This window comes from Rhinoderma darwinii, chromosome 12, assembly GCF_050947455.1.
Source record: "Rhinoderma darwinii isolate aRhiDar2 chromosome 12, aRhiDar2.hap1, whole genome shotgun sequence".
Classification (NCBI taxonomy): domain Eukaryota; kingdom Metazoa; phylum Chordata; class Amphibia; order Anura; family Rhinodermatidae; genus Rhinoderma; species Rhinoderma darwinii.
In genome coordinates this window covers 61,213,933-61,240,972 of record NC_134698.1, presented here as the reverse complement: position 1 = coordinate 61,240,972, position 27,040 = coordinate 61,213,933, and the positions used below count along the sequence as shown (strand labels likewise).

Genomic DNA, 27,040 nt, shown 5'->3' with positions numbered 1-27,040 from the left:
AAGCATTGTATATTCTTCCCACAATTTGTTGTTGACCATGTTGCCTGCCTTATGTGCCAGCTGAACGCCAGCTCAGTTTGCCATCTCTATTATATAGCTCTTGCTGCTCTTTTCTTCTGGGGAACCCCAACCAGGTTCTCAGGAATCCATGGCAAACATTGTACAAGACATTCTTCGGTTAAGCAAATCTAGCAATCGGACATAAAATCTCACCATATGACAGATTATTAGACCTGTAGTGGATTTATTTAGAAACTTTAGAATCCCTGCCACAATGGAAAGTATATGGCAAAACAAATAAGTGTGAACATACATTTTAAGAAAACATTTATTTATTTAAACAATATTGCAGGACAAACCAAAAAAAGAACAAGTTAGCAATTAAATCAACTTTATATTACTATGTGAAATTTAAAAGTGTACAAAAGCAAATAATATAGTTGTTCTTTAGGACATTCATAAAAATACAATACTTTAGATACAAGGCTGGTCTAAAATCTCATATCACAAGGAATACACTCAATATATTGTTTGAGGTTTAGTTACACAGTTATATTTTATTATTTGAGCGTGTAAAATAAGCTGCACTTAAGTTAACAGTGACCCCTAGTGGCCAAGACAGAATATAACTTACGTCACATGGACCACCTACTGTAAGCCAATATTTGGTCATTAATAGTAACCAATAGATATTGAATGTCCCTAGGTGGACTTGCACAGACACTAATAGAAGTTGTCTTTAATCAGGTGAGGGTGCTGGCCTTTTGCACAAGGCGGATATGCAGCATAAAAGGTACAGTTTATCCGCCCTGGCAGCCACAGGGAACTCCGGCTGAAAAACCGCACCAAATCATGGTGCAGTTTTCAGCCGGAATATCTACTACGGAAAACTGCACGTAGAAAAAAACAAACAAACACACCCTCTGACATCCTGCAGACTGGACTCCTGGGATGAGGTTTCATCCTATTTGACCATTGCAGCCTGTGATTGGCTGGAGCGGTAACATGGGATGAAACGTTACCCAGGAGGCTGGCCTGTACGAAGAAGCACAGAATTCTGGGTAAGAAAGATTATTTTTTTTTCCTGACTTGCGTAATTTTAGCGGCGGAATCGCAGATTTGAATTGAATGGGGAAAACCCATAACACAAAAGCAGCGATTACGCAAATACATTTGACATGCTGCAAATTAAAAAACCGCACCACAGGTCAATTTCTGAGCATTGTTTCTGCTCATCATTTACGCAGCGCGTGGATGAGATTTGTTAAATTCTTACCTGCTTTGCTGCTACTGTGTTAGAAAATCTTCAGTATTGACGCTATGTGTGAACTTACCCTTAGCATTGTTGCGACTTCTTCATTCTAGAGGTTGGTGAGGGTTCCAGCGGTATCGTCTCCCAGTCATCAGTAAGTTAAAGCATATCCACAACTTTATATATTAAAGGTTACTTTTTTCAACGTATTAAACTAAATATATATAAAATTATTTGCATATACATAAATTTGAGTTTGTTTTTTTTTCTAACATATCAGTACTGGATGGAGCCGGTATGTGAGTGGAATGGTTGTTCGTTGATAACGAGACTTCATGAGGAACGCACATTGCCCACAAGTTCTGAACTAATTCACGACACACATAATAAAGTGCGCAGATACTTTAAGTTGCTTAAACTACAATTGCATAATAGGAAAACAAAATTAAAATTCTGCTACGGTGTTCTGTGAAAATAAAATACAGTGACATGCTGGATTATTTATATGAGGCTCTGTTCACACTGGCGTCATGGCTTTGTTTTTTTTCCCAAAATCTACAATGTATCCGTTATGATCAGTTGAGTGATCTGTCAAGATTTGTTTTTATGTATTCATCTTGGCGTCAGAAAAACTGCAAACCCCATTATTGCTAGTGTGAACAGAGCCTTATATTGTGTAAGTCACGTTTCCGTTAGGTATCTTTTCTTCTTACTGGACTATTGACTAAAAAAATAAATAATTAAAAAGCAATGCAAACCTAACAAGATAAAGAAAAAAAAAATCTATATACTAGTGTGTAAGCTTCACAAAAAGGTATGTATTAAAGGAATACGAATAGCGCTTGATAGGGTATGGTCTAAAAAAAAAAAAAAAAAAATATATATATATATATATATATATTCCACTCATCGTTCACTAGGAGGATACCTCTATCCATAACCTGCACACATTATCATTCACATCTCTTATTCTCCAAGCAAGCGATTGCATACTAGAAAGCTACATTTCTATAGTAGATGACATGTAAGTCCACAATGGAAGAAGCACCAATTACTTGACAACCTGGATGAGCTGTGCAAGCCTGAAAGGATTGGTTGGTTGAGCCTATGGAGTGTCAGGAAGTCCACATAACATTACCAAACTGCAAAATATTCTCTGCTAAAAAAAATAAGTCATTTCATATAATTTAGATATCCCCTCTAGTATAGTTCACACTTATAGACCATTGTACTATTACAAAGAATTTCAGGGTGAGGATGCAAAACCTCATCGCTCCATCTTCAACCGTCTGCAGGACCAATGCCACAGGCAACATTGCCACGATGCTGTAGAAAGCCCACGACACTGTCCTGCGGCATTGTAAGGGTATGTTCACACGGCAGCGTCCATCAGGAGAAAACAGCACCGTAATTTCAGCCGTAACGGCATGTGCAGGCGTCTTTTGCTGCGTCAATTACGGGCGTAATTGGAGCCGTTTTTCCATGGAGTCAAGGGAAAACGGCTCCATTTACGTCTGAAGAAGTGACAGGCACTTCTTTGACGCGGGCGTCTTTTTTACGCGCCGCCTTTTGACAGCGGCACGTAAAAGAAATAACCGTCGGCACAGAACATCGTAAGACCCATTCAAATGAATGGGCAGATGTGTGCCGACGCTTTTGAGCCGCATTTAAGGACGTAATTCGGGGCTAAAACGCCCGAATTACGTCCGTAAATAGTGTGTGTGAACCCAGCCTAAGGGCTTTTCCACACGTAACGGGTTTGCTGTAGAAAATATATGCAGCATTTTCGCTTAAACTAGCAGACAATCCGCTGCGGAAAAACCGCACCATTTCTGCTGCTGTATTCCGCTGCGTATTTTCCGTCAATAATTCTAGACGGAAAATACGCAGTAATTCCATTACGTGTGGACAAGCCCAAAGAACAGTGCAAAAGGCAAGCGTTGAGATGTGGCTTTCCTATAAAAGGAACATTTACTGAAACAAAATATAAAAAAAATAAACCTTATATGTGTGTAACCCAATAAGGCATTTTCAGGAATGCAAATGGCACAAACATCTCTATAGATTTAGCATTAGTAAAATAACACACATTTGTTAAAAACACCGGGCCGGGCTGTGTCTACTGCGAGTGCATTAACTTCACTTATACAAGTAAAATGCAAAAAGCTAGTTCAAGTGAGGAATTTCCAGTTAAACTTTAGTTTCTCCATCAGCCTTCATTCTTAAAACATTTACCATTTAAAACGTAGTCTCAATATAAAGAAAAAAAAAAAAGGGATCAATTATTATATAAAATAATAATCTAATTTGTGGATCTATGAAATCGCCTGGAAATCCCTCTACTGTCTTAGGCCGCTGTCACATGAGCATAATACGGGTTCCTTTTGCATCGTCTAATGGACGCAGCACCCTGGACCTCCAGCAGATCTGTCAGGTTTCCTACGTTCCCCTACCTGACAGCAGCAGATGATAAAGGGAAAGACAATGAGCTCGGGGGATATATAGTTTTCTATGATTTGATTCAGTATGTTCATGTAAAGAGAGGCTTAGGCTACATTCACATGAGCGTATCAGATTCACGCGCGTGAAAAAACACATGTGAATCTGGTCCGTTATGCATGAGTGTGGTTAGCGAGGGGCATGCGTTATTCACGCACTCGCAAAGCACATTTTTTATTATTATTATTTTCAATTGAATTGATGCGTAAATTACGCACAGCACGCGGATGTGCATCCATGTGCTTGTGCGTGAGTTTCACGCACCTATTGACTTCAATGGGCGATAGGTGTGTGAAAAACGCAACAATATAGGACATGCAATGAGTTTTACAAAACTCCCGATTGTGTGAATGGCCCCATTGAAATCAACGGGTCCGTGTGCTGCACGTGATTTCCCTGCGCAGCACACGGACGTTATTCACGTTCGTCTAAATGAGCCATCAGAACTCTTTAGATAACCTCTATGTTAGTCATTTACATTGTCAGTTTACTTATACATCTTTCCCATTCAGGACATGTTCAGACTAAGCAGATATGCAAAGGGAGAAATCCACAGCAAAATCTGCATGTAACACGTGAATTGTGTCACAAATTCACTGCAAGAAAAACTCTGCCATGTCTGAAGACATATAAAAACCTGAAGGCAATTCTGATGAACAAGAATCTACATATTATGTTAACGAAAGACGATTCGGTTACAAACCTGGTGACGCTGTAGAGCAAACTGTATTCACAACATAGATCATGATCTCATTTAGCGATAACAGAAAGCGGAAGTCGTTTTCAGAAAGTAAACTTGAAGCATTAATACAGTATAGTGTATTTACTTATACAGACAAATATTTGAGTAGAAATAGAAAAATCCATCTGTGCATCTTAAAAGGTTGAGACTATGTTTCAAAAAAAAGTGTGTTACCCACAATACCCTGCAGCCTTTTGCATGGGTTCTCTGACGGTCAACAGCTAAAGGACTATGCCGAACTTCTATCCAAAAGGTGACGCTCTTCACTCAGAGTTCTGCATAGGCTTCCTTTGAGATGGTGGCACAAGGTGGTGGGGTAGCTCATTAGGTAACTCAAAGCCTTCCAGCTTAATCTTAATGAGATGTTTTGCCAAAGCAAATTCTTCCTCATCTAGCATGCCATCCCGGTCATTATCTGCTAGTTTCCAGATTTTTCCTAAAACACTGTTCGGCAGCTTGGAGTTCACCATTTCTCTCTTAGCGTTGACTCCAGAAATCTTGCCGTTGATTGGAGACAATGTATAAAACAGCTCATCATAAACTGGTTTATCCTTGGCTACTACCCATTCGTCTTCACCAGCGCCTTCACCTGCTCCTTCTCCGTAACCTTGGCCAAAGGGACCTTCCATGGTGCCTTCAAATGCTCCACCATGGACCATCTGTATTGGCATGCTGCTCTCTTCTTCTCGAATCATACCCATTAGAGGGGCAATCTTATTGGCCAACATGTTGTCTACACCCTCAATTAGCTTAGGCTTCAGAGCATGGAATTTTGAAAAGTCGTACATCTCCAGTTGTTGCTGAGGATAAAAAAAAAAAATAAAAAAAAATATAAAAATATTCGACATCATGAAATACGGAAAATCTTCTGTAATGTAGCTGCATAAATATGTATTGTAACAAATGTTATGTATTCAAATTTATATATCTTTTTTTATTTAACATTTTTGAACGCTCTGAGAACATTCTATGTTTCAAAATTCCATAGACTCAAGGTGTCAGACTAATTATTATGGGCTGATGAAAGTGCACAATACAATTTATTTTTTCAATAAACAGACTAGGATTCAAGCAATAGGTTTTCAAAACAGTTCGTAAATAATTGAGGACATTCTGCAATGCTTGGCCAGGGAAAAAACAAAACGGAGGTTGGCAAATCTGAAATCATCCCTGCTATAAAGACTAGTAAGGAGAAGCACTGAAGCTAATGACCAATAGAATACAAGACGGACTAAAAAAAAGGTCTGAATCCCTGGACTAGGATCGGTGGCAGGCACCGGCGTATGAAGTATTTACAGGGTCATAGAGAAGTCAATACCTGCATTTTCTTAACCTCAGGAAAATCCCCAGGTGAAATCTGATATTCTCTCTGGATCTGCAAGAAGATTTCTGGCAACTTGCTTATTAGCTCCTTCTTCTTGGCATCCTTTCCAAACATTGCAGGCATCTCTCTCTTCAGGTGACTTATGATATATGCATGTACCTGTGGGATGGAAAAATGTAGAGTTAATCTATGTAATAATATTAAGAAAAAAACTAAAAACATGCTATCTACAAGTTACCATCTGACTTTCTTGCAGCCTGTTCAAGTAACCGCTAGATGTAGCACTATCACCAAGAAACTTAAACTTGTGTCTATGGCTTTTGTACATAGAAGTTATGTTCTTCAGTCCCAGAAATTTCTACCACAAATCTGCTGTGTGTCTATATACACTAATAAGGTTATACTTTCACTTAAAGAGACTCTGTCACCAGATTAAAAATGCCCCATCTCCTACATCATTTTATGGGCGCTGGAATGTAGTTAACAGCAGTGTTTTTTATTTTGAGAAACTCTTTTTTCAGCAAGTTATGACCTTTATTCCATTTATGCAAATTAGTTTCTTAATGCCCAAGTTTTAACTTTTACCCAAGTGGGCGTGTTACAAAGAAGTGTATGACGTTGACCAATCACAGATTTGATAAACCCTGTCCTGACAGAGGGTAAGAGAGTATGGCAGCATTAAGCAGCACTAATAAAGCTGACCATACACTTTAGATAGCTGATCATTCGGCCGACAGATATTCGTCCCTACTCCTACATACACATGTGCACTAGGCTGGGAATGAGTGTGTTGGGAGAAAGCCGCCGCCGCCAGCCTCCTCTAGCAGCGGCTTATCTACTATCAAACAAATGGGTCAGGCATTTTAAAATTCAACAGCCTGACCCTTCTCTACCCCTACATCTGCTGTGGGAAAGTCGGGACGATGTCATACATATTAGATGGTGGGCCAGTCCTGACAAATTCAGCAGGTTTGCCCGACATACATCTAACGTGTATGGCCAGCTTTAGAGCGCCATCATGTTCGAATTACATTTTCTATACTCACATCCCTTCTTTTATATTTTCAAAGCACATTTTATACTTGGCTATCAAATAATTTTAGGAACAGCAGATAGGAAAAATAAAATAAAAATGAAGATTACTAGTACTATACAGTTACAGACCCATAGCAGGAGGTGGCAATACTAAGAACATCCTATTTTTGAAAGGATAGATATATATATATATATATATACTAAAACCTATAACATTTCACACACAGTGGAGAGTGCATAGTTAACATCACAAGGTAATAAATCAGGATTATTTTGTTATTACCACTAGTGTCTTACATCTCGCACTAGTGTGCGATTGAAATTACATTCAAATCTCTTAAATATTATAATTTTGACTGGAACATACTGAATACTTAATAATTATTATTATAATAATAATAGCTCACTGTGGGTTGGTGGTTTGTTTCCTTACTCACACAATGTCGCACGGTCATTTTCAGAACAATGCTGTTCTATGGGTGTATTCACACGGCCGTTTTTTTAATGGCCTGTGAATAATGGCCGTCAAAAAATAAGACATTTCCTATTTTTGGCCGTTTTCACCGCCAGACGGCCCCCATAGAAGTCAATGCATCCGTTTTTAACGGATGTCGATACATGTAATAGCCATTAAAAACGGATCTGTGACATGGGGATTGGCAAGGGAACTACTAGTTCCCTTGCTGGCTATCGGCGGCATACTCACTGATGTAGCGCTGTCCTCTTCAGGTGTCATCTCTCATCTTCACGGGTTCCGCGAAGGCGACGACGTCATCACGCCGCCTTGCCAGATCCCGTGCAGACGAGACCACACGTGAAGACGACGAGAGACGGCGCTGCGTCAGTGAGTATGTGTGCCATCATCTACAGGGAGGCTGTGTGCCATCATCTACAGGGAGGCTGTGTGCCATCATCTACTTTCCTTTGGGTGTTTTCAGGGGGTTGGGGCAAAAAAAAAAAAAAAAAAAAAAAAAAAAGAAGTCTGACAAATTAAATTCTACGTTTTCTGAACGGCCATGAAAAACGGATGCAAAACAGATGTCAAACGGCCATTAAAAACCTGACAGACGGACTGGAAACGGACAAAAATTTGGAGAGACACTGATGAAACACACAGTTGATCAGTTTTTAATGGCCATTTTTTTTCACGGTTGTGTGAATATAGCCTTAGGCAGGGTTCCCGTCAGCAGTGGTTTTCAGTTTATGGGTTCCGTTGCAGCTTTCCTTCAGGGGAACCCATAAGAGGAAACCAGACAAACTAAAGCCTCCATTTGCATTAACATTGATTTCACTGGTAATGTTTCAGTTTGCATCTGTTCCTTTAAAGTGTCCAGGGGGGGGGGGGGTTTAGCGGAAACAATAGCATAGTCGACTGCGATATTGTTTCCGCTGAAAGAACGGAAACCTTATGAAACGGAAACAAACCGAAACCAAGGCAAATGGAAACATTACCGTTTAAATCAATGGTAGTGCAAACGGAGGCTTTAATTTCCGTTTGGCTTTCTGTTTATGGGTTCCTCTGACTGAAAGCTGCAACGGAACCCATAAATTGAAAACCAACGCTGATGTGAACAGGCCCTAAAATTAATTCTGGAAATCTTCACACAGGCCACACAGTTGCCTGAATATACTATAAGGAGATGCCATTGCTTGAAGCACCCCAGTTGCCAGAAACTGTACGGTGCCCATGCCTACAGATGAACAATGGATGTGTCTTACTAAATAATGCTGGATTTCCAAAGAGCGTTTTGCATGGCATTTTGGAAGTGGCCAGATGTTACATCAAAACCTATAGTGAAATGTAAAGTGCACTAGATACAACTGTGTTTTTGTTTGTGAGTCAAAAAAAAACCACTATATATATCTGCACAATGGAATCCTATGAATGGGTTACGGAACATACATGACATAGGCCAAATCTAATAGAGCCTTATAAATTTCCATGCTTCATTTTAAGTTAAAAAAAAAAAAGTTTCTTAAAAAAATTGTTATAGTTATGATGTCAAATAACCAAGCGAACCTGCAGCAATCCAGTTCAGTGCAGGGTTGTAGGTCAAAACTTTTGGAGGGTAAGGTAAACCTCAGAAGGAAATTATATAACCCAAACTCAACATAGTCAGTGGGCTACACATAGTTAAACCTTTTTTTCTTTTTGCTACTGTAACATGTGCTTATCAAATAACAAGAGAGAGTGTGAAAGGAATCCTTGATAGGAATACATATTTACCCGCGTTCTTCACATAGTGTTTCTCAAATACCATGGATACATGGAAACAACTGCTGCAATAATCTGCAAGACTTGCCCTATCTCCCTGTCATAAACTACCTAAAAGTCAATGGTCAGAAAACAATCTCACATCCAACCTCATGAATTTGGGAATGCGATCATTGTTCTGCTAAGTTATGTGGCGGTCACAAGGAGTAATTCACACGTCTTCTAGCTGACACATTGCTCTGCAGAAATTTGTACACATGTCACACTCATTCACGATACCCTTCAAGGTAAATCATGTTCTTGTAAACTACACGATACAAACCGGCCAAACTCTGCTCAGTGGCTGGTATGGTAAAGAATGACGCCTAAAACAGTTGTATTTTAGCAGTTTCTGGTTAAAGCATTTTTTCAGGAGAAGCCATCAATGTGTTATCATGGGGTTCAATCGCCAGGACCCCCAATCAATCAGCAGAATGGAGCCGTGGTCCCTTCACTGTAGTATCCAATACAGCGTGCTCTTCATTACCTATTTCTGCAAAGGAATATACGAATATTTACGAAATTGTGGTGTTAGAAGACGAGTAACAACTGTAGTAGAGGTAATAGTCCTACTTCCTAGAGTTAATTGGAAGGAAAATTTATTATATTAGAATTCCTCTTATTTTTTTAACGAATATTTAAATGTGACTTCGCTCCAGGACCGAACAAGGACGGCGCCATGTTGGGTTATTCTTCTCGCTTATCGGTGTGGGTACCAGAAATTGGACCCCAATCACACATTCATATCCTATCCTAATAAAAAAAAACAGTGTCCATATTTTACACGTCCTTGTTCAAGCACAACCAGTATTGGATCCTAAACAGAGATAAGAGACTTCTAGACAGAACTACAATACAATAATGGTGTGAAGTAAAAATGTTAATAATATCAGGGTATACAGTAGGCAGCTCGGCATTTTTATTTGCACACTAATCTGGTCAGCAGCTTTATTACGTGCCGTAGTAACAGAAAATTGATGTCACTTTAGATTCATTTCTTCCTATTCCATATAGGAGCAATTAGCCTGAAACTTTCCGAATATTCTGTGTGGACACACAAAAAAACTGCAACATTAATAAATGGACCTGCGGTACGGAATTAAATTCTGCAGCTTGTCCATTTATGCTGCTTTTTCATTGCTTTTCCGTTGCGGGTTTTCCCCATTGAAATCAATGGGTATGAAAAACCCTCAAAAGAAAGCCAATTGCTGCGGTGTATTTGCAGTGTTTACGCCGCAAAAGTCGCAACTACGGAAAAATAAAAAAAATAAAATACTTACCCAGAAGTCTGTTTCTTCGTCCAGTCCAGCCTCCTGGGGTGACGTTACACCCCATGTGACCGACGCTGCAGCCAATCACAGGCTGCAGCGGTCACATGGGCTGCATCGTTCAGGGAGGCCGGACCAGATAGGAGGGATGCGTCGCCATTACAACGGCCTACTTAAGTATGAGTGGTTTTTACAACCGCATTTCCGCAGCAGAAATTCTGTCCGAAAAAACGCACCACATTGTGATGCGATTTTTCAGACGAAATGTACTGCGGGATCTAGGTCGGATACGCTGCAGGATTTTTACACAGCATGTCCGTCCTGTGGGAACCCGGCCTAAATGAGGAAATAAAGTGGTTGGTCAGAATAATGTGAATTGTGAGGCGTCTGCCCAGAATACAGGAAAGAGTTCAAGATGACTCAGTAAATTCATTACACAAGTAAATTTCCATTTTAAGCATTTGATGAAGAATCACAGACGTCCAGTCATATCCTTTTTAAAATACGAGTTGTTTGTATACAGTCAATAAGGAAAGAATCTATAAGTGACTGAATTTTTATCATAGGCATTGCTTCAGCTGCCATGCAACAAGATTGCTGGCGAGAGAACGAGCACAGACAGTCTAAAGGAGGCTGCTACATATAAAAGAAAGTGCATTACTCAGTTAATGTGAGTATACATTTAATTCCCTCAGACTGGAGAGCCTCCCTTAGGCCCTGTTCACATCTGCGTTCGGCATTCTATTAGTCTCTGTTAAAGGAGCAGCACGAAAATGACGAACGCGCAGGGTCCACTGAATAACGGAGTCAACCAGCGCACGACGTAACCCATTGACTTTAATTGGTTTTGTACGTTTTCCATCGGGGCGTCTGTGGATTTACCGAAAACAATAGTGCAGCATGCTGCGCTCTTGATTCCGGTATTTTCGGCTTAATTTGTGACGGATGCCCCTAACGGAGCAGATGTGAATTAGGACTTAATGGCTATTCACACGTTGCGATCGTAGTGCGGGTTACCAGAATTACAAAACCCTAAGATCACAAAGTTAGACGTTTAAAACGATATTTTCGACAGCTGAAGAAAAAGCATAGGCTAATATGCAGCACAAGTGTCGCAAAATAAACACGCACACGAACAGATCTGTACATTCGTGAAAAAATATTGATGTTAAATTATTCTGTAAAATCTAATACTCTGGAATCTTGTGTGGCGCTTTATCAGGGTTCTAGATTTACCTTTGTGACATCTGCAACGTTAATATTTTTTCTAGATAACAATATGTTTTCACAACCAGTATAGATACCATCGCACTTCCCTTGTGAATTATACAACTCCATCACATGCCAGATTATTTCCAGCTGTATACTGGAAGTTATAGGGAGTTGTTTTGTTTTCTTTTTTACTTCTAAGGCGTCATGTACACGACCGTAGCTTTGTGGCAGTATACTAGCTGCAATTGCGGATAGTATAAAAACAAACACAGGCTTTCCTATAGGCCAATGCACATAACCGCGGTTTCCACGGTCCATTCATTGCCCGGAGCGCAAAAATAATAGGACATATCATTATACGGTCCGCATTGGAGATCTGAAGATTAAATGAATGCAGAATGCACATCTGGTGTGATTGCAGTCGGCTCACGGAGGACACGCCGTGGACTGTCCGTGCCGTAATCACGGACCGTGCATACAGCTACGATCCTGTGCAGGAGGCCTTAGAGATTTATGAAGTACAGAAGTCAGACAGGTTATCCAGGTTAAGAACATTTAAATGACAAGCTTTGCATCAGGAAATTGTTGCCTTCCTCATATACAGACACCAAGACACACCACATTGCCCGACTCGGTGTACAGACAAGGGTATTAAGAATAGCACAAACCAAGATCTAGTTGTAGAGTTAAGTCACCACTCCCCTGGCCCTCATTACAGTCCTGGGAACTGATCAATATCATACATCCTGATCTTATACGAATGACGCCCATTACCATTGTTACAAGTCAAAATAACACAAATTTTGTTCTTCGCATCAATAGGTGTTATTGCCAAACATCTAAGGCTGCGTTCACACCATGCGTTTTTGTTGTATTTTATAAATGCGTTTTTGTTTAGGTTGATTAACGCCCACGTTAAAAATTGAAACAAACGCACAGTGTGTTGACCGTTTTTTGGAGCAGATTGTGACGTGAAAACCGCGTCGCAATCAGTCCCAAAAAACGGCCGAAATCATCCCTCATTGATTTCAAAAGGGAGGCAGTGGCTGTTTTTCTTTCCCAGACGGCTTTTAGCTGCTCGCGGGGGAAAAAAAGCGGCGTGTCCTTTACTGCCGCGGTTTCCACCTCTGACCTCCCATTGATATTAATGTGAGGCAGAAAAAATCTGCAGTGCTAGTTTGAGGTTTTTTTTGCGCCTTTTTTTGCCCGTGGTCTTTACATTAGCTTTAATGGCCACAAGCGGAACTTAAAAAAATTAAAAATTAAAATTAAAAAATACGTGAAGGCAGTGATTTTCATGCAGCCGCCATCATTATGACACACTGTTTTTAGGTTTGTAAACCGAAAAGCACGTGGTGCTTTTCTGTTTTCATTCATAGTTTTGATTACTGTAGCGCACATCACGCACAACACACGGAAGTGCGTCCGTGTGCCGTGCGCGGTTTTCACGCACCCATTGACATCAATGGGTGCGTGATACGCGAAAACCGGGCAAATATAGGACGTGTCGTGAGTTTTACGTAGCGCACATACGCTGCGTGAAATTCACTGACAGTCTGAACGGCCCCATTGACTAACATAGGTCCGTGCGACACGCGTGAAAATCATGTGCGTTGCACGGACGTATTATACGTTCGTCTGAATAAGCCCTAAGGCTGGGTTCACACCTGTGTTGGTGTGTTCCGTCAGAGGAGCAGAACAAGGGAATTACAGAAGCAACGGTTCCGTTACACAACGGACCCCTCCGGCAACCGATGGAACCCATTGACTAAGATTCCATCGGTATTCCATCGTGGTGTCCGTGATTTTACCAGAGACAATAGCGCAGCATGCTGCGCTATGGTCTCCGGTACTCTCGGCCGGATCTTCAATGGAGGCCCCTAAGGGTCAGTTCACACAGAGTTTTTTTACACGTTTTTTTTTTAAAAGGAAACCGCGTTGGAAAACGCGTTAAAAAACGGCCGATTTCAATGGGAGGAGTTTTTTTTCCCCATGAGTGGAAAAAACGTCTCGCGGGAAAAAGAAGCGACATGCCCTATCTTCGGGCGTTTACATCAATGGAAGGCCTAGAAAGCGTATTTTGCTGTTTTTTGCCCGCGGCACTCAATGGTCGCGGGCGAAAAACACTGCAAAAGACGCGGCAAACGGCGTGCAGGCAGATCAAAATCTGCCTCAAAATTTCCAGACGGAATTTGGAGGCAGAATTTTCTCCCTTCAAAAAACTGTGTGTGAACATAGCCTAACATAGCCTCCCACGCAGATGAGAACGAGGCCTTATTTGCAAAATACGAACATGAATTTAAAACAAATACAGGAAAATGATAACATTAGGCTCTGTTCACATCTGCGTTGGGGTCCCGTTCTGACGTTCCATCTGAGCTTTACGTCAGAACGGGACCCTGAACAGACACAAACGGAAACCAGAGGTTTACATTTCCATCACTATTGATTTCAATGGTGACGAATCTGGTGCCCATGGTTTCCGTTTGTCTCTGTAGTGCACCTTAATCAGTCGTTTTGCCGGAAGTAATAGCGTAGTCAGTTTGATTCTGTTCAGGGTCCCATTCTGACGGAAAGCTCAGACGGAACGTCAGAACGGGACCCCAACGCAGATGTGAACAGAGCCTTACTAATCTAGATTCACACAGAACAGCATCTCCGTAATCAGTAAGAAACTCTAGACCTCTTTAAGGCCAGGATCACACACACAGTTTTGTTGCAGTTCTTTGAGCCAAGTGGACACAAAAGAAAGTGGAAGCATCAGTGTTTTCTTTATACCTTTCCTTCCATAAGGATCTACTTCTGGATTGGTCTTAAAAAAACAAAAACCTGAGACAAAAACTGTATGATCCTGGTAAATAGGCTGGAATCACGCATACAGTTGTTGTGGCAGTTTTAGAGCCAAAACACATTGGATCCAATAGAAGGAACGGCTGACATGACTTGTCTCTTTTGCATCTGCTAATGTGTTTGGCTCAAAAAAAACTATCAAAAACTGTAAGGCTGGGTTCACACGACCTATTTTCATGCGTAAACGAGGCGTATTATGCCTCGTTTTACGCCTGAAAATAGGGCTACAATACGTCGGCAAACATCTGCCCATTCATTTGAATGGGTTTGCCGACGTACTGTGCAGACGACCTGTAATTTACGCGTCGTCGTTTGACAGCTGTCAAACGACGACGCGTAATTTGACTGCCTCGGCAAAGAAGTGCAGTGCACTTCTTTGCTGCGTAATTTGAGCTGTTCTTCATTGAACTCAATGAAGAGCAGCTCAAGATATACGAGCGTCGCAGACGCCTCGTATATTACGAGGAGGAGCATTTACGTGTGAAACGAGGCAGCTGTAAACAGTCTGTCTTTTCACACGTAAATGCCTCTCATCGTGTGAACATACCCCAAGTGTGATTCCAGCCTTAAAGTTCTGTTTCAAGCACAGACCATGTTGGTAGGTACAGAAAGATCAGTCAGCTACTGTACAAGATGAAGGGCAATAAAAACTAGAAAAACTGGTTAGAAATGGCAGGACTGAAGTAATGAATAGATCAAGGTGCAACGGTATAAAACAATAAATGACACATTAACCCCTTGCCGCCGCAGTAATTTTGTTTCATTTTCGTTTTTTCCGCCACGCCCTCCAAAACCCATATCTTTTGAATTTATCCGTAGACATAGCCGTATGAGGGCTTATTTTTTGCAGGATGAGTTATAGTTTAAACAGCACCATTTATAGTATTGGAAAAAAAAAATTGGTGGTGGAACAGAAAAAAAAAAAAAAAAAAAAAGCGATTCCTCCATTGCTTTTTGGGTTTCATTTTTATGGCGCAGCTTAGATGCCACAGAGACATCTCCGATCCCAGCCATTAGAGACAACAAATGTTGGTAAGACGTTAAAATAAAAAACGAGCATTAACATTTTAAAGATTTATAAAATTCTCCAACCACAGCGATAAGGTCTTAACCACATGGTCTTGCACTTCCTAGTAGTTGCGTACAGTTCTGTATAAGGTTCCTCTGCAAAGACATAGCTAGAATATATACATAGCATATATATGTTTCTTACCTTTGCCAGACGAGCTCTTTTTATGAGGTCATTCAGTTTGCGTAGCGCAGCGTTTTTTGGAAGACTTTGGATGTCTCGGAATAGATCTTGAGCTTCCATTTCAAAAAGTTTTCGGTTCTCAGTATTCTGCAAAGGCTTAGCCCAAAAAGAGCCTATGTAGACTCGTACCACCTCAGGAGTGTTAATCACCTTTCCTAAAGACCACATGAGGGCACCATAGACTCTCATCAGCTGTTGGGTATCCACCTGATCGGCTTTATTAAGTACCACTCGGATTTTGTCATCCTGACCTCGAAAAGCTTTGATTGCCTCCGAAAACTCATCAGAAATGTCCAGTTTGTGAGCATCAAAAAGTAGGATAATCCGGTCAACACGTTCAGCAAACCACTGCAAGACCTGGCAAAAATCATAGCCTATAAAGAGGAAAATTTAAATAAAATTACTAATACAATAGTATATAGAAGAACAAAAAAAAAACACTAAGATTTTCAACATATAGAGAAATATTCAAGTGTGGTTAGTAACATCTCAGAGCTTGATATCTTTCCGAACATGGTCCAATTCTTGCATGATCAAGCAAAAGAATCAGCCTATGTTCAAACATTGCAATCTGCTGCGGAATTCGACCCAAAGTTCCGCAAAAAAGTACAGTACAATGGAAGTAAATAGGGTTGTAACCCCATTCACTTACAATGTACAAAATCTGTAACCGATTGTAGGTATGCTGCGTATTTTCAAATCTGTTGCGTAACATCGCAAATTGTCACCACGAATTTCATTCATTGTTATGCAAACAAGGAAATCCGCAACGAAATCTGCATTTAACACATGCGAATTTCATTGTGGAAGTTTAACCTGGTTCTTTAGCGTAAATTTTTTCCTCTGTGTGTGAATCCAGACATAATCACATCAGTATTTTAAGGGTATGTTAACACAGATAGAATTTGAACAAGGCGAATCTGCCACGGATTTTTAAAATAATCCACAGCAAAAATCAGCAGCTGAAACTAATATTTCTGCCGAGTATTGGCAAGTGGATCCGAAAGTATTGAACTTCAACGGAGCTAATCAGTGGCTTTAAAGCACGTAACCGCGCCAATAATGAACATGCTGGGGAATATAAAATCTGGTGTGCGATAATTATTCCGCGCAGAACTTTTGTGGGGTATATATGAATGGGGCTATGTGGAGAATCCGCAACTTGTGAATATGACCTAACTCTATAATCAAACCATATAATAATCATCGCCATTACCAGCATTTACAAGGCTGACATTCAATACCCTGGTATGAGGGGGACCCATGACTGACAGTAGCATAAATACAGTACGTAGAGAAATGACATTGCATGAAGAAGTGTCTAAGAATGGAAAACTTTTTTTTACAAAACATTAACCTGGTCACAGCACTTACATGATCATCTGTGAAAAAAATATTTACAAGCAGCTTTTAATAACTCTAGTTAAAATAAGAAAGAGAAAAGAAGTTGGGAAGGTTTCTGAAGAAATAAACATGTCTCTGGGCATTGCATAAACTTCCTTTTTCCTCTTGACTCACGAAGTAAAAACTCCCTTATCTCTGCAGAACATGCTTGTCAGGAAAAATACAGTACTTTACACTAGGAACAACCCCCAAAAAAGTCCCTTGAAACTCTCCGCTGGTTGACTTTAAAGGCCAACTCCACCTGAAACATCTGTCACTATTCAGATTCAGGAGACATTTTATTTTTTTCCCCTTTTCTTCTAGGAGAGTGCCCTTACATCTGTGTGAAGGGAAGATAAAAGTATTTGACAACCACTCTGGGCAGCACAAGGTTGCTGTGATGTGGCACTATATGGGAACCGTATATTTTGTGTCACAAATGGGATCAGATCTTGCACGTTAAAGCAGCGACACCTGAAATTATAAATGGCTGTCTGAATAAACCCGAAGGCCAAATGCACAAGATGCGTATTACGTGTGGATTTGCAGCGCATATTTTTGCGCTGCAAATCCGCAGCGTAATACAGTACCAGCAAAATAAATGAGATTTCAAGTAATCTCATCTACAGATCGCAGATTTTTTTCTGTATGTAAATTGACCTGCGACATGCATTTTAAAAATCCGAGGCGTGTCAATTTATCTTGCGCTTCTGCTTGCAAACTGTATCGGACTAGATTTGGAAAAAAAACGGAAAAAAATAAATAAAAAACTCAGTGAGATCTAGCCCTTCGGCACGGATTTAACCAGCAAAATTACCTGCGGTTTTGAGGCAACATGTGCAACATGTGCATGTAGCCTTAAATCCACCTTTGCACCTGCAGAGTTGACCACAATGATAAATTTCAGGTGGAGAAAAAAATAAAAAAAAGTAAAAAAGGAAAACCAGACTTATTATACTAAGGGTATGTGCACACGTAGTGACCAAAAATGTCTGAAAATACGGAGCTGTTTTCAAGGGAAAACAGCCCCTGATTTTCAGACGTTTTTTGAGTAACTCGCGTTTTTCGCTGCGTTTTTTACGTCCGTTTTTGGAGCGGTTTTCATTGGAGTCTATGAGAAAACGGCTCCAAAAACGTCCAAAGAAGTGTCCTGCACTTCTTTTGACGAGGCTGTATATTTACGCGTCGTCGTTTCACAGCTGTCAAAAGATGACGCGTAAATGACAGGTTGTCTGCACAGTACGTCGGCAAACCCATTCAAATGAATGGGCAGATGTTTGCCGACGTATTGTAGCCCTATTTTCAGACGTAAAACGAGGCATAATACGCCTCGTTTACGTATGAAAATAGGTCGTGTGAACCCAGCCTTACAATCTTTGTTCCTGCCAGTAGGTGGAAAATAAAATGTATTACAGCTGTATTAAAACGATTTCCTGATTTTTCCACCAACCTTATTCAGACGCAGGAAATTAAACATTAAAGAGGGAAATCCTGAGGCGTACAGAACACTGGTGCCCAAATACCAGCGTCAAAAGGGGCTGGGCCATTGCATTGAAATAATCATAGTAGGTTTGACCTCGGTCACATCTATATAGCCCATAAACTTCAAAGAGAAAATGCTTATATATGAAAACTGCAGAGATTTATTTAGAAAACCAAGAGATTCAAAGACAGGAGTACATTAGATTTATAACAAATATTTCTAGAACGAATATGCATCAAAAACCCCCCAAAAAAGGAAATTGCCGCAGAAATAACCTTAAGTAAAATTAAAAACCCACACATCTAGGGTATTGCATTAGGACCAATTTCCTAGCACATTATCATCTCTCTGTTGTATTTACTCAGGCCATTAGTGTGCTGCAAGAAAACAAACATTCTTATCCCGGTTACTAAATGTACATTTTGTCTGCGTGGCTTGTACAGGTGATAAAAAGTGATTTTAAGATGTTTCACCTGTAAAAAAGGTGCAGCCAAAAATAAATAAAAACATACAAAAAAACACTTTACAAAAGCGTGGTAAAAAGCGTGGCAAAAACACGCAAAAAGCTTTCCCGTGAAGCACATTACCGGCCCATGTCAATAAACTCTTAGGCCCCCTGCACACGACCGTGGTGGTTTTGCGGGCGGCAAAACCCACAGATTTGTTACATAGTTAGCATAGTTGAAATAAGACCCATGTCCATCAAGTACAACCAAGGGATGGGAAAAACTGAAGGGATGAAAAAAAACACGGTGAATTCGACCTCAAAAACTTTTGTGCCTTATCAGAATTCACAGATCCGAAAAATACATTAAAAAATTATCGATTTTAGTTAACCATAAAATGACTTGTCCTGAGTTTTTGCAGTCCGGATTCACGGCCTCAGCCCGGATCTGTGAAACCCGTGGCGGTGTGCATAGAGCCATAAAAATGAATGGGTCTGCAATTTAGCCGCAAAAATGTGGAGAAATTGGGGACGCAAAAGCAAAGTCGTGCGCATGAGGCCCTATGTGGAGCAGTAGAGCCACCAAGCCTCCGCCATAGTTTTGCAGTGCAACAGTCATAAATTGCATGACAAGAGGCCTGTGATCGTGCCACCTCAAATTGAATCTGCTAAAAGACAATATTATAGTAGCCATTTAAAGGTGGCCATACATATGAAGTGAAGGCCCTTTTACACGGGCCAATTATCGAGCAAACTAGTGTTCACAGAACGCTCGTCCCGGTTATTGCCCTGTGTAAACAGGGCAGTGATCGATGAACCAGAAAACCCAAGTTCATCGGCTGATCGTATTGTGTATGCAGCAGAAATGATCATGGTTGTCAGCAGCACATCTCCCTGTGTAAACCGGGTGACGTGCTGCCGACATGATAGAAATGTATGGGGACGAGTGATCGGAGTAACGACCGCTGATCCCCATACTAGCTCGCTGTTTCGTTGATCGGCGCTCGTTTACACGACTCACTTCGGGCCGCGCAAAAGAACCTTCAGGGTATGTTCACACTTCTTTTTTTCCAGCCCTTTTTCGGGCCATAAACACCCCGAAAAACAGAAGCTCAACGCCTCCAAACATCTGCCCAATGAGGAAAAACTGCGTTTCGTTCTGACTGGGCGTTTTTTTACCCGGCCACTTGTAAGAACAGCGCGTAAAAAAAAAAAAAAAAACGCCCCGTAAAAATAAATCCATGCCACTTCTTTAGCCGTTTTTCATTGGGTCAAAAGAAAAACGGCTCCAATAAAGGTCACAAAAAAAACGCATCAGAAAACACTTAAAAAACAAACGGCTGAAAATCAGAGGTGGTTTTCCCTTGAAAACAGCTCCATATTTTACAGCCATTTTTTGTTTAGCGTGTGAACACACCCTAACTGTCGGCCAACCGCTCATTCTGACGACCGCTATTTCTCCCGACTCCACCACAAGTTGTTTATTTCAACAGGGAGAGGGGAATAAGCCACTGTAGATCACCTTTGGGATTGGCTCATCTTCCGAGGGAACCCTAGAGATGGGTTAAAAATCTCTCTTTTTTTGGTCCCCATTGATTGAGAAGTTCTTTTTTATACACTGGGGCTGCACACGTGAAACACAGAATGGGAGAATTAATTATTCATGAAATACAAATGCTAAACGTCTGCTGCAGAGGCTCATGACTGAAACAATTGCAGAGGAAAATGCTGATGAGAAACAATTCCATCAGATTTAATGGCAAAGATACAGTAGTGCAGCATCAACCCTGACGAACCCCAATGTAAGTCAACGGGGTCTGTCAGGTGCCATTGGTATCCAGCAAAGCATCATGGTTTCAGTTCTAAACCGAAACACAGATGTGAACAGAGTGCCAATAATAATAAAAATAAAAAAAACAAAAAAAACTGCCCTCAAAATTATTTTCTTCAATAATAAAAAGTTCTGAATAAATGCACTTTTCTCTATTCCTTTATCAAGTAGTTCATGCATATTCTACAAGACAGTGGGGTTGTTACATAAAACACTGAAAAGAGGGTCAAATGAAAACGTCAATGCGCTCATTAATGACAGCAGCCCCAAAATGGTAACAAGTGAGAATGTGAAAACACAGCCGTGCCCTCCTCTATATATCTATCCTCCATACATCTACGTCACCAACCTCTACTAATACGCTGCTTCTCTCCGGACAGGATACCAGGGGAGTCTATGATGCTGATGCTCTTGAGGACTTGGTTGGGCAGTTGTGAGCACATAAACCTGAAACATAAACATATATACTTTTTAGTCAGCTAAAGATCCTGCTAATACATAGATCCAGCTAATACACACAGATATTTGAATATTATTGTGGTTAAGATATATTTTTTCTGCAACTCTCGTATCAACGTATAAATAATGAGCATGAAGCATAAATGTTTAATTACTTTTAATACTGGTTGGAAACATACATCTATTGCGATACACCATGTCAGCTTAGGACCTCAAAGTTGGTGGAAATTATCACGGACTGTGACTAAATCATGATCAATTTTAGATCTTACAATTTTTTTCAACGTTGTAAAGCCTTTTCACATCACGTTTTTTTCTATACGTCTAGCATGTACGTCGGGAAAGCTCCCGGCGTAAACCCTAAACATGTGTATAGGGCTCCATTGGCCCGTCAAAGACCAAAAGAGTTTTCCATCTGGCCTCCACCGTATACTTTTTATTTTGAAGGGTGGAATAACGTAGTAGACTTTTATTTTTCCATTATGCCGGACCCCGCACAAAGGCATCCGTTTAATAAGCGGTATATGTTTAACAGCGATATCCGTCACCCATAGACTATGATGGTACTTAACGTTTACATCCTGAACAGGGTCATGAGTAAAAGTATTGTTACAAAGTTGTAAAACTTTCCATTTATATAAACCCGGAAATCTCTAACTCTTAATAAAACAGACAATCCCCTAAAGGTGCATACAAGGACTTCAGAACAATTTTCCACAGGAAATATCATTAATTGCTGCTACACGTGCATTTTCTCATGCAACAGCTTATTGCACACTAGATCATAGCATTTAATCATCCACAACTGGAGACAAATTTAACACTCCTAGATCTGAAGAATATGGAGGAAATTGACTTTGGTCACAGCCCATTCTAATAACACACAATTATATGGACAGCAGCTGGAGAGCCAAAGCTTTCAGTCAGATGGACATCCAAAGAAATAATCACTCAATTTACATATCCAGTTTTTCTAAATTGATATGTGGATACATTCTTAAATAATCTCTTTAAACAAGTATTTCTTAATTATCAAACATAAATAAATCAAAAAAAGAGGGCATGGCTTCAAATGTACCAATATTGCTATGGAAAGAGGCTCTACTTTTCACCTGGCCTTATTTGGACTAAAGTCCCCACTTGGCCTTATTTGGACTTGGACATTCACCGCTCTCATCCCACCATAGGAGAGATTTACCAACACTGCTGCAAAGGAAAAAAGAGTAGTTATCCAGACAACCTCTGAAAAATGAAAAGGTGGAATCCGATTTGTTGTTACCGACAACTATTCCGCTTTTCTTTTGCACGCGTTTTGCAGTCTTTCCAGTTGTTTCAATCCCTTTAAAATTAATCTAGGATATTCCAAATATATGTTTTTTAATCATATGGTTAAGACATCATGATCTAGTTATTATGGGGATCATATTAGGAAACATTTTTTTCTTCAGCGGAGAATAGGAGCTGACCATTAGAACCATAGAAAAAACCTGAAGTATATCGCTCATCATTGTTTGAAGTGGAATGAAGGTTTCCAGGAATTTCAGAGGATGACTTTAGTGTTTGTCAGTTGGACTGCTGACGGGAAGCCCAGAATATTGTATGTCCCATGATTATTTATCTCATGTCTAGTTCTGATAACCTCCGGAAACATTTACATACATTTTACTTATAGGTTGCATTTTTACAAGCTGTGGACTCTAGGTATGCAGAAATGGAAGTAAGATCACTAACAAATTAATTGGATCCTACGAGGGTATCTACACAAGTACAAGTAACAGCCCTGCAGCAAATCACGACGTAATCTGAACCGTACATAATAACATTAGCACAACAGGCTCGTATGTCCAGAATTTATTTTAAAGCCAGTAAGGGATTGTAACAGCGCAGGTCTGGGTTATGTTTGATTTTGTGGAGTTGTCTTGAATCGGCTGTAATCATGGCCTCATACAGGGTCATTTACTGGAAGGAGATATTTTTGAGGAACACCATTTTCACGCCCTGCTGAACCACTTCTATTTTTAGACATCAATTACAGTATCATTGAGTAATATAGATTTCTCCTCTGTACATGTGCTACCAGTTATTGATGGATGCAGGAAAAGGACATTACAGCCAACCAGGAGATAAGCTCAAACACAAAATAAAAATAACCAAAATGTGACACCGCACCGGTTTTCAAAGCAAAGATTCAATATTTTCTACATCAGTAATCTACAACCTGTTGCAAAACTACAACTCCCAGCATTCTCTGACCATTGATCTATAGAAACATTCAGTACATTTAGAAAGCTATTGAAAGTATCATGATGGCCTGGAATTTAAACTTTATATCACGGTTTACTAAAGTGAGTGAACATGTTCATTGATGCCCTCCATCACCACATACATAAAAATGAAGACAATGTAAGGGCTTACTTACACTAACGGGATACTCTTCCTTTTTTTTTTTTTTTTTTTACGGCCATCACACGGCTGCATTAATATCAATGCACTTCTATGGGGATATTCATACGGTCATTTTGTTTTAACGGACCGTGTGAACGGGCTGTGAAAAAACAGGACATGTCCCATTTTTGCCTGTTTTCACGGATCCCTCAATAGACTCGTCTTTGAGGGACCTGTGAACTCAGGTCCCACACGGGTGCAAATAGGCAGTGAAAAATAGCCTTTTTTCACTCGTTCATGTGAATAAGCCCTAAGAATAGATGTAAAGTGAACAGAATGTTTATATTTGCATGGTCAAGTTTTAAAGCAGATGGCACCAAAATGTTGCGGGTTTGGTGGGGGCGATGCTGCATGTTTCTGGAGAATATGTATGTATGCGGGTGCACGGCGAGCGCATGTGTTTAGGGAGAAATGTATGCAGGTACAGTACACGTGACTGGAGCAGTATGTCACAGCATTTATCTGGAGGTACACACTGAAGGTAGTGTCTAGAGCGGTCTGCCCTTGGATGCAGTGCGAATATCTGTATGAATGGAGTGCATGTGTCTGGAGCAGAACGCAGTGAGATACAGTAGGTTTGACGGCACTGAACTTCAGCAGTTCTGCCGCTCCTACAGAAGAAGGGGGCAACTCAAAGAACTACTCAGCATTTCACGGTTACATCGGTTTCTAGAAAACTGGGTAACAACCTTTTGGGGCGCTGCACTGGCAGCCAAATTAATGGTCCTCTAACTTTACCAAAAGTTTATAGAATCTAAATATAATTTATTATAGCTTTAGACCAGGGGTCTCAAGCACGCGGGCCGCATGCGGCCCCTGGGGCTGTCATCTGCAGCCCGCAAGACACAGAGCCGCTAGTATCGGCTCTGCTCCGAGACTCTGGAATTCCCTGACATCGCTGTCCACATATGAACAGCGATGTCTGGGGCTTCCCCAGAGCCGGAGTCCCGAGCAGAGCACTATTATCGGCTCTGCTCCGGGACTCTGTGGAATTTCCTGACATATCTGCCCATATATGGTCAGTGTGTCAGGGTCTTCCCCAGAGCGGAGTCCCGGACAGAGCGCTATTATCGGCTCTGCTCCGGGACTCTGGGGAAGCCTCTGACATCGCTGTCCATACATCGACAATGATGTCAGGGGCTTCCCCAGAGCAGGAGTCCCAGTGATGTCAGGAGCACAGCTGGAGTCCCAGGAAGAGCCTACTAGCGCTCTGCCTGGGACTCCAGCTCTGGGGTTGCCCCTGACATCTCTGTCCATATATGGACAGTGATGTCAAGAGCAGAGCTGGAATCCCAGGCAGAGTGCCAGAAGTGGCTCTGCTCCGGGACTCCAGCTCTGAGCAAGCCCCTGACATCACTGTGGCAGCATCTGCAGAGGGCACTGTGGCAGCCTCTACAGAGGGCACTGTGGCATTATCTACAAGTGGGTGTGTGGCAGTATCTGAAGAGGACACTGGCATTATCTAGGGGTGTGTTGCATTATCTACAGAGGGCACTGTGGCCTTATCTACAGAGGGCACTGTGGCCTTATCTACAGAGGGCACTGTGGCCTTATCTACAGAGGGCACTGTGGCCTTATCTACAGAGGGCACTGTGGCCTTATCTACAGAGGGCACTGTGGCCTTATCTACAGAGGGCACTGTGGCCTTATCTACAGAGGGCACTGTGGCCTTATCTACAGAGGGCACTGTGGCCTCATCTAGGGGTGTGTTGCATCATCCACAGAGGGCACTGCGGCAGCATCCACAGAGGGCACTGCGGCAGCATCCACAGAGGGCACTATCTAAAAAGAGGCTGCCCAATCTTGACATGTGTGCTGAGCCGCCGGACTGCATTTAGCAACACTTAAACTGGAACGCTGGATTGTTGAAATAAGCACGTGGAGAAATATCTCAAATTTTAAACCTAGCGCTATTATTCTAGTAATGTAGTATTATTATTCTAGTAATATAGTGTTATAGTAGTTCAAATAACTAATTGATTAACAATAATTTTGTATTGTATCAAATTTGAAAGTAACGCGACCCATCAACTTCCCATTTTTTCTATATGCGGCCCACTTACCCGGCCGAGTTTGAGACCCCTGCTTTAGACCAATTCAAAACAGGTTTTCTGCTAAAAACATTAAGCCATCCAACTGACTTATTAACCATTTCCATGGTTTTTTGACAACCTCATTTTGAAAATTGTTGCCGCGAATGAGGAAGTTACGACCTATAAGTTACAAGCCAAGTAGATTCTTAGAATCACCCGCTGGTAGGACTAATATTTCCTAGAATTAAAAGAATGTATCACAGAACTTATAAAAAACGAAGGACAAAAGTGACTAAAGACTGTTCCTTTCCAAGGTCAGCAGAAGGTAAAACCATTTAAAAGCCTTGGTACTGGAATGTGCAAATACTTGTTCTCTGTCTGATAGTCGAAGAATGTAGCACCTTGTCAACTTCCAGCACCATGTCACTACCTACATTTTGTAATGTGGGTGCCCCCTCGCCACTGGGCCCCCTTAGCAGAAGTGTGGTCTGCCTTCATTGGAGGTACGCTACTGGGGTCCACAACTTGCAACCCTTAAATCAACTAGAAATAAATCACGTTCATATCAGCTCTTAGAAATTTAAGAAAGTGATAGGAGGGACATCCATTGAGTAAATAGATCCCCCCCTTAATGCTAGTTTATCGCAGTTTCTCACCTTAAACAAATCCCAGTAGAAAGACCCCTGTAAAATCGCTTTGAGCAGAGGTACACCAATGAGATTATCCAATCCAGAACCCCTTTAAAATAGATTGTTTTTACAGTTGCACTGTCTATACTTATAAGGGGTTTTCCAGCTAAGAACAGGTTTTTGCTCATTTAAACGTAAAGAGAAATTAACATATAGATCGCTGATCCGGTGGTCAGATGCACCTTTCCGCCCCATTCCACCGTTATCAGTGCCAGTCGTGTGATCATGCTACTCCGTTCTTCTTTCAGGGGGCATTCCAATGAGCAGGTCAATTAAATCACGTGCAGCACGAAACCCCTACATCTTGCCGCTCGCAAGCAGGAAGATGTATTTGGTATGGTCTGATGCGCTGACCACTGGGGTGGTGTTTAGCACAGAGACGGGTGGTCGGGACCACTGACTGCCAGTGAAGGGGCGGATCTAATCCCGTGACTGTTGCAGATAACGGAGAACAGAGTGGAACGGTGCATCTGACTGCCGGAGTGGCCATCTATATATAAGGAACTCTTCACACTTTAGTGAGCAAAAACATTAGCTGTCACTAATTTAGTAGTGTCCCACCGCCTAGCTGATCTAATAGGTGC

At 41.1% G+C, this 27,040-nt stretch overlaps 1 protein-coding gene across 1 annotated transcript in view; it reads right to left on the bottom strand.

Moving 5' to 3' along the window:
• Positions 1-334: 334 nt before the first annotated feature.
• EHD4 (EH domain containing 4) overlaps positions 335-27,040 on the bottom strand; it is a 46,421-nt gene continuing 19,715 nt past the window's right edge. Inside the window, exons 3-6 of the mRNA XM_075844797.1 lie at positions 21,180-21,277; positions 15,650-16,062; positions 5,812-5,976; positions 335-5,293 (exon numbers count right to left, since the gene is read on the bottom strand). Coding sequence (XP_075700912.1) covers positions 4,757-5,293; positions 5,812-5,976; positions 15,650-16,062; positions 21,180-21,277 — 1,213 coding nt within the window. The 3' untranslated portion in view covers positions 335-4,756. The remainder of the gene's footprint in view (positions 5,294-5,811; positions 5,977-15,649; positions 16,063-21,179; positions 21,278-27,040) is intronic.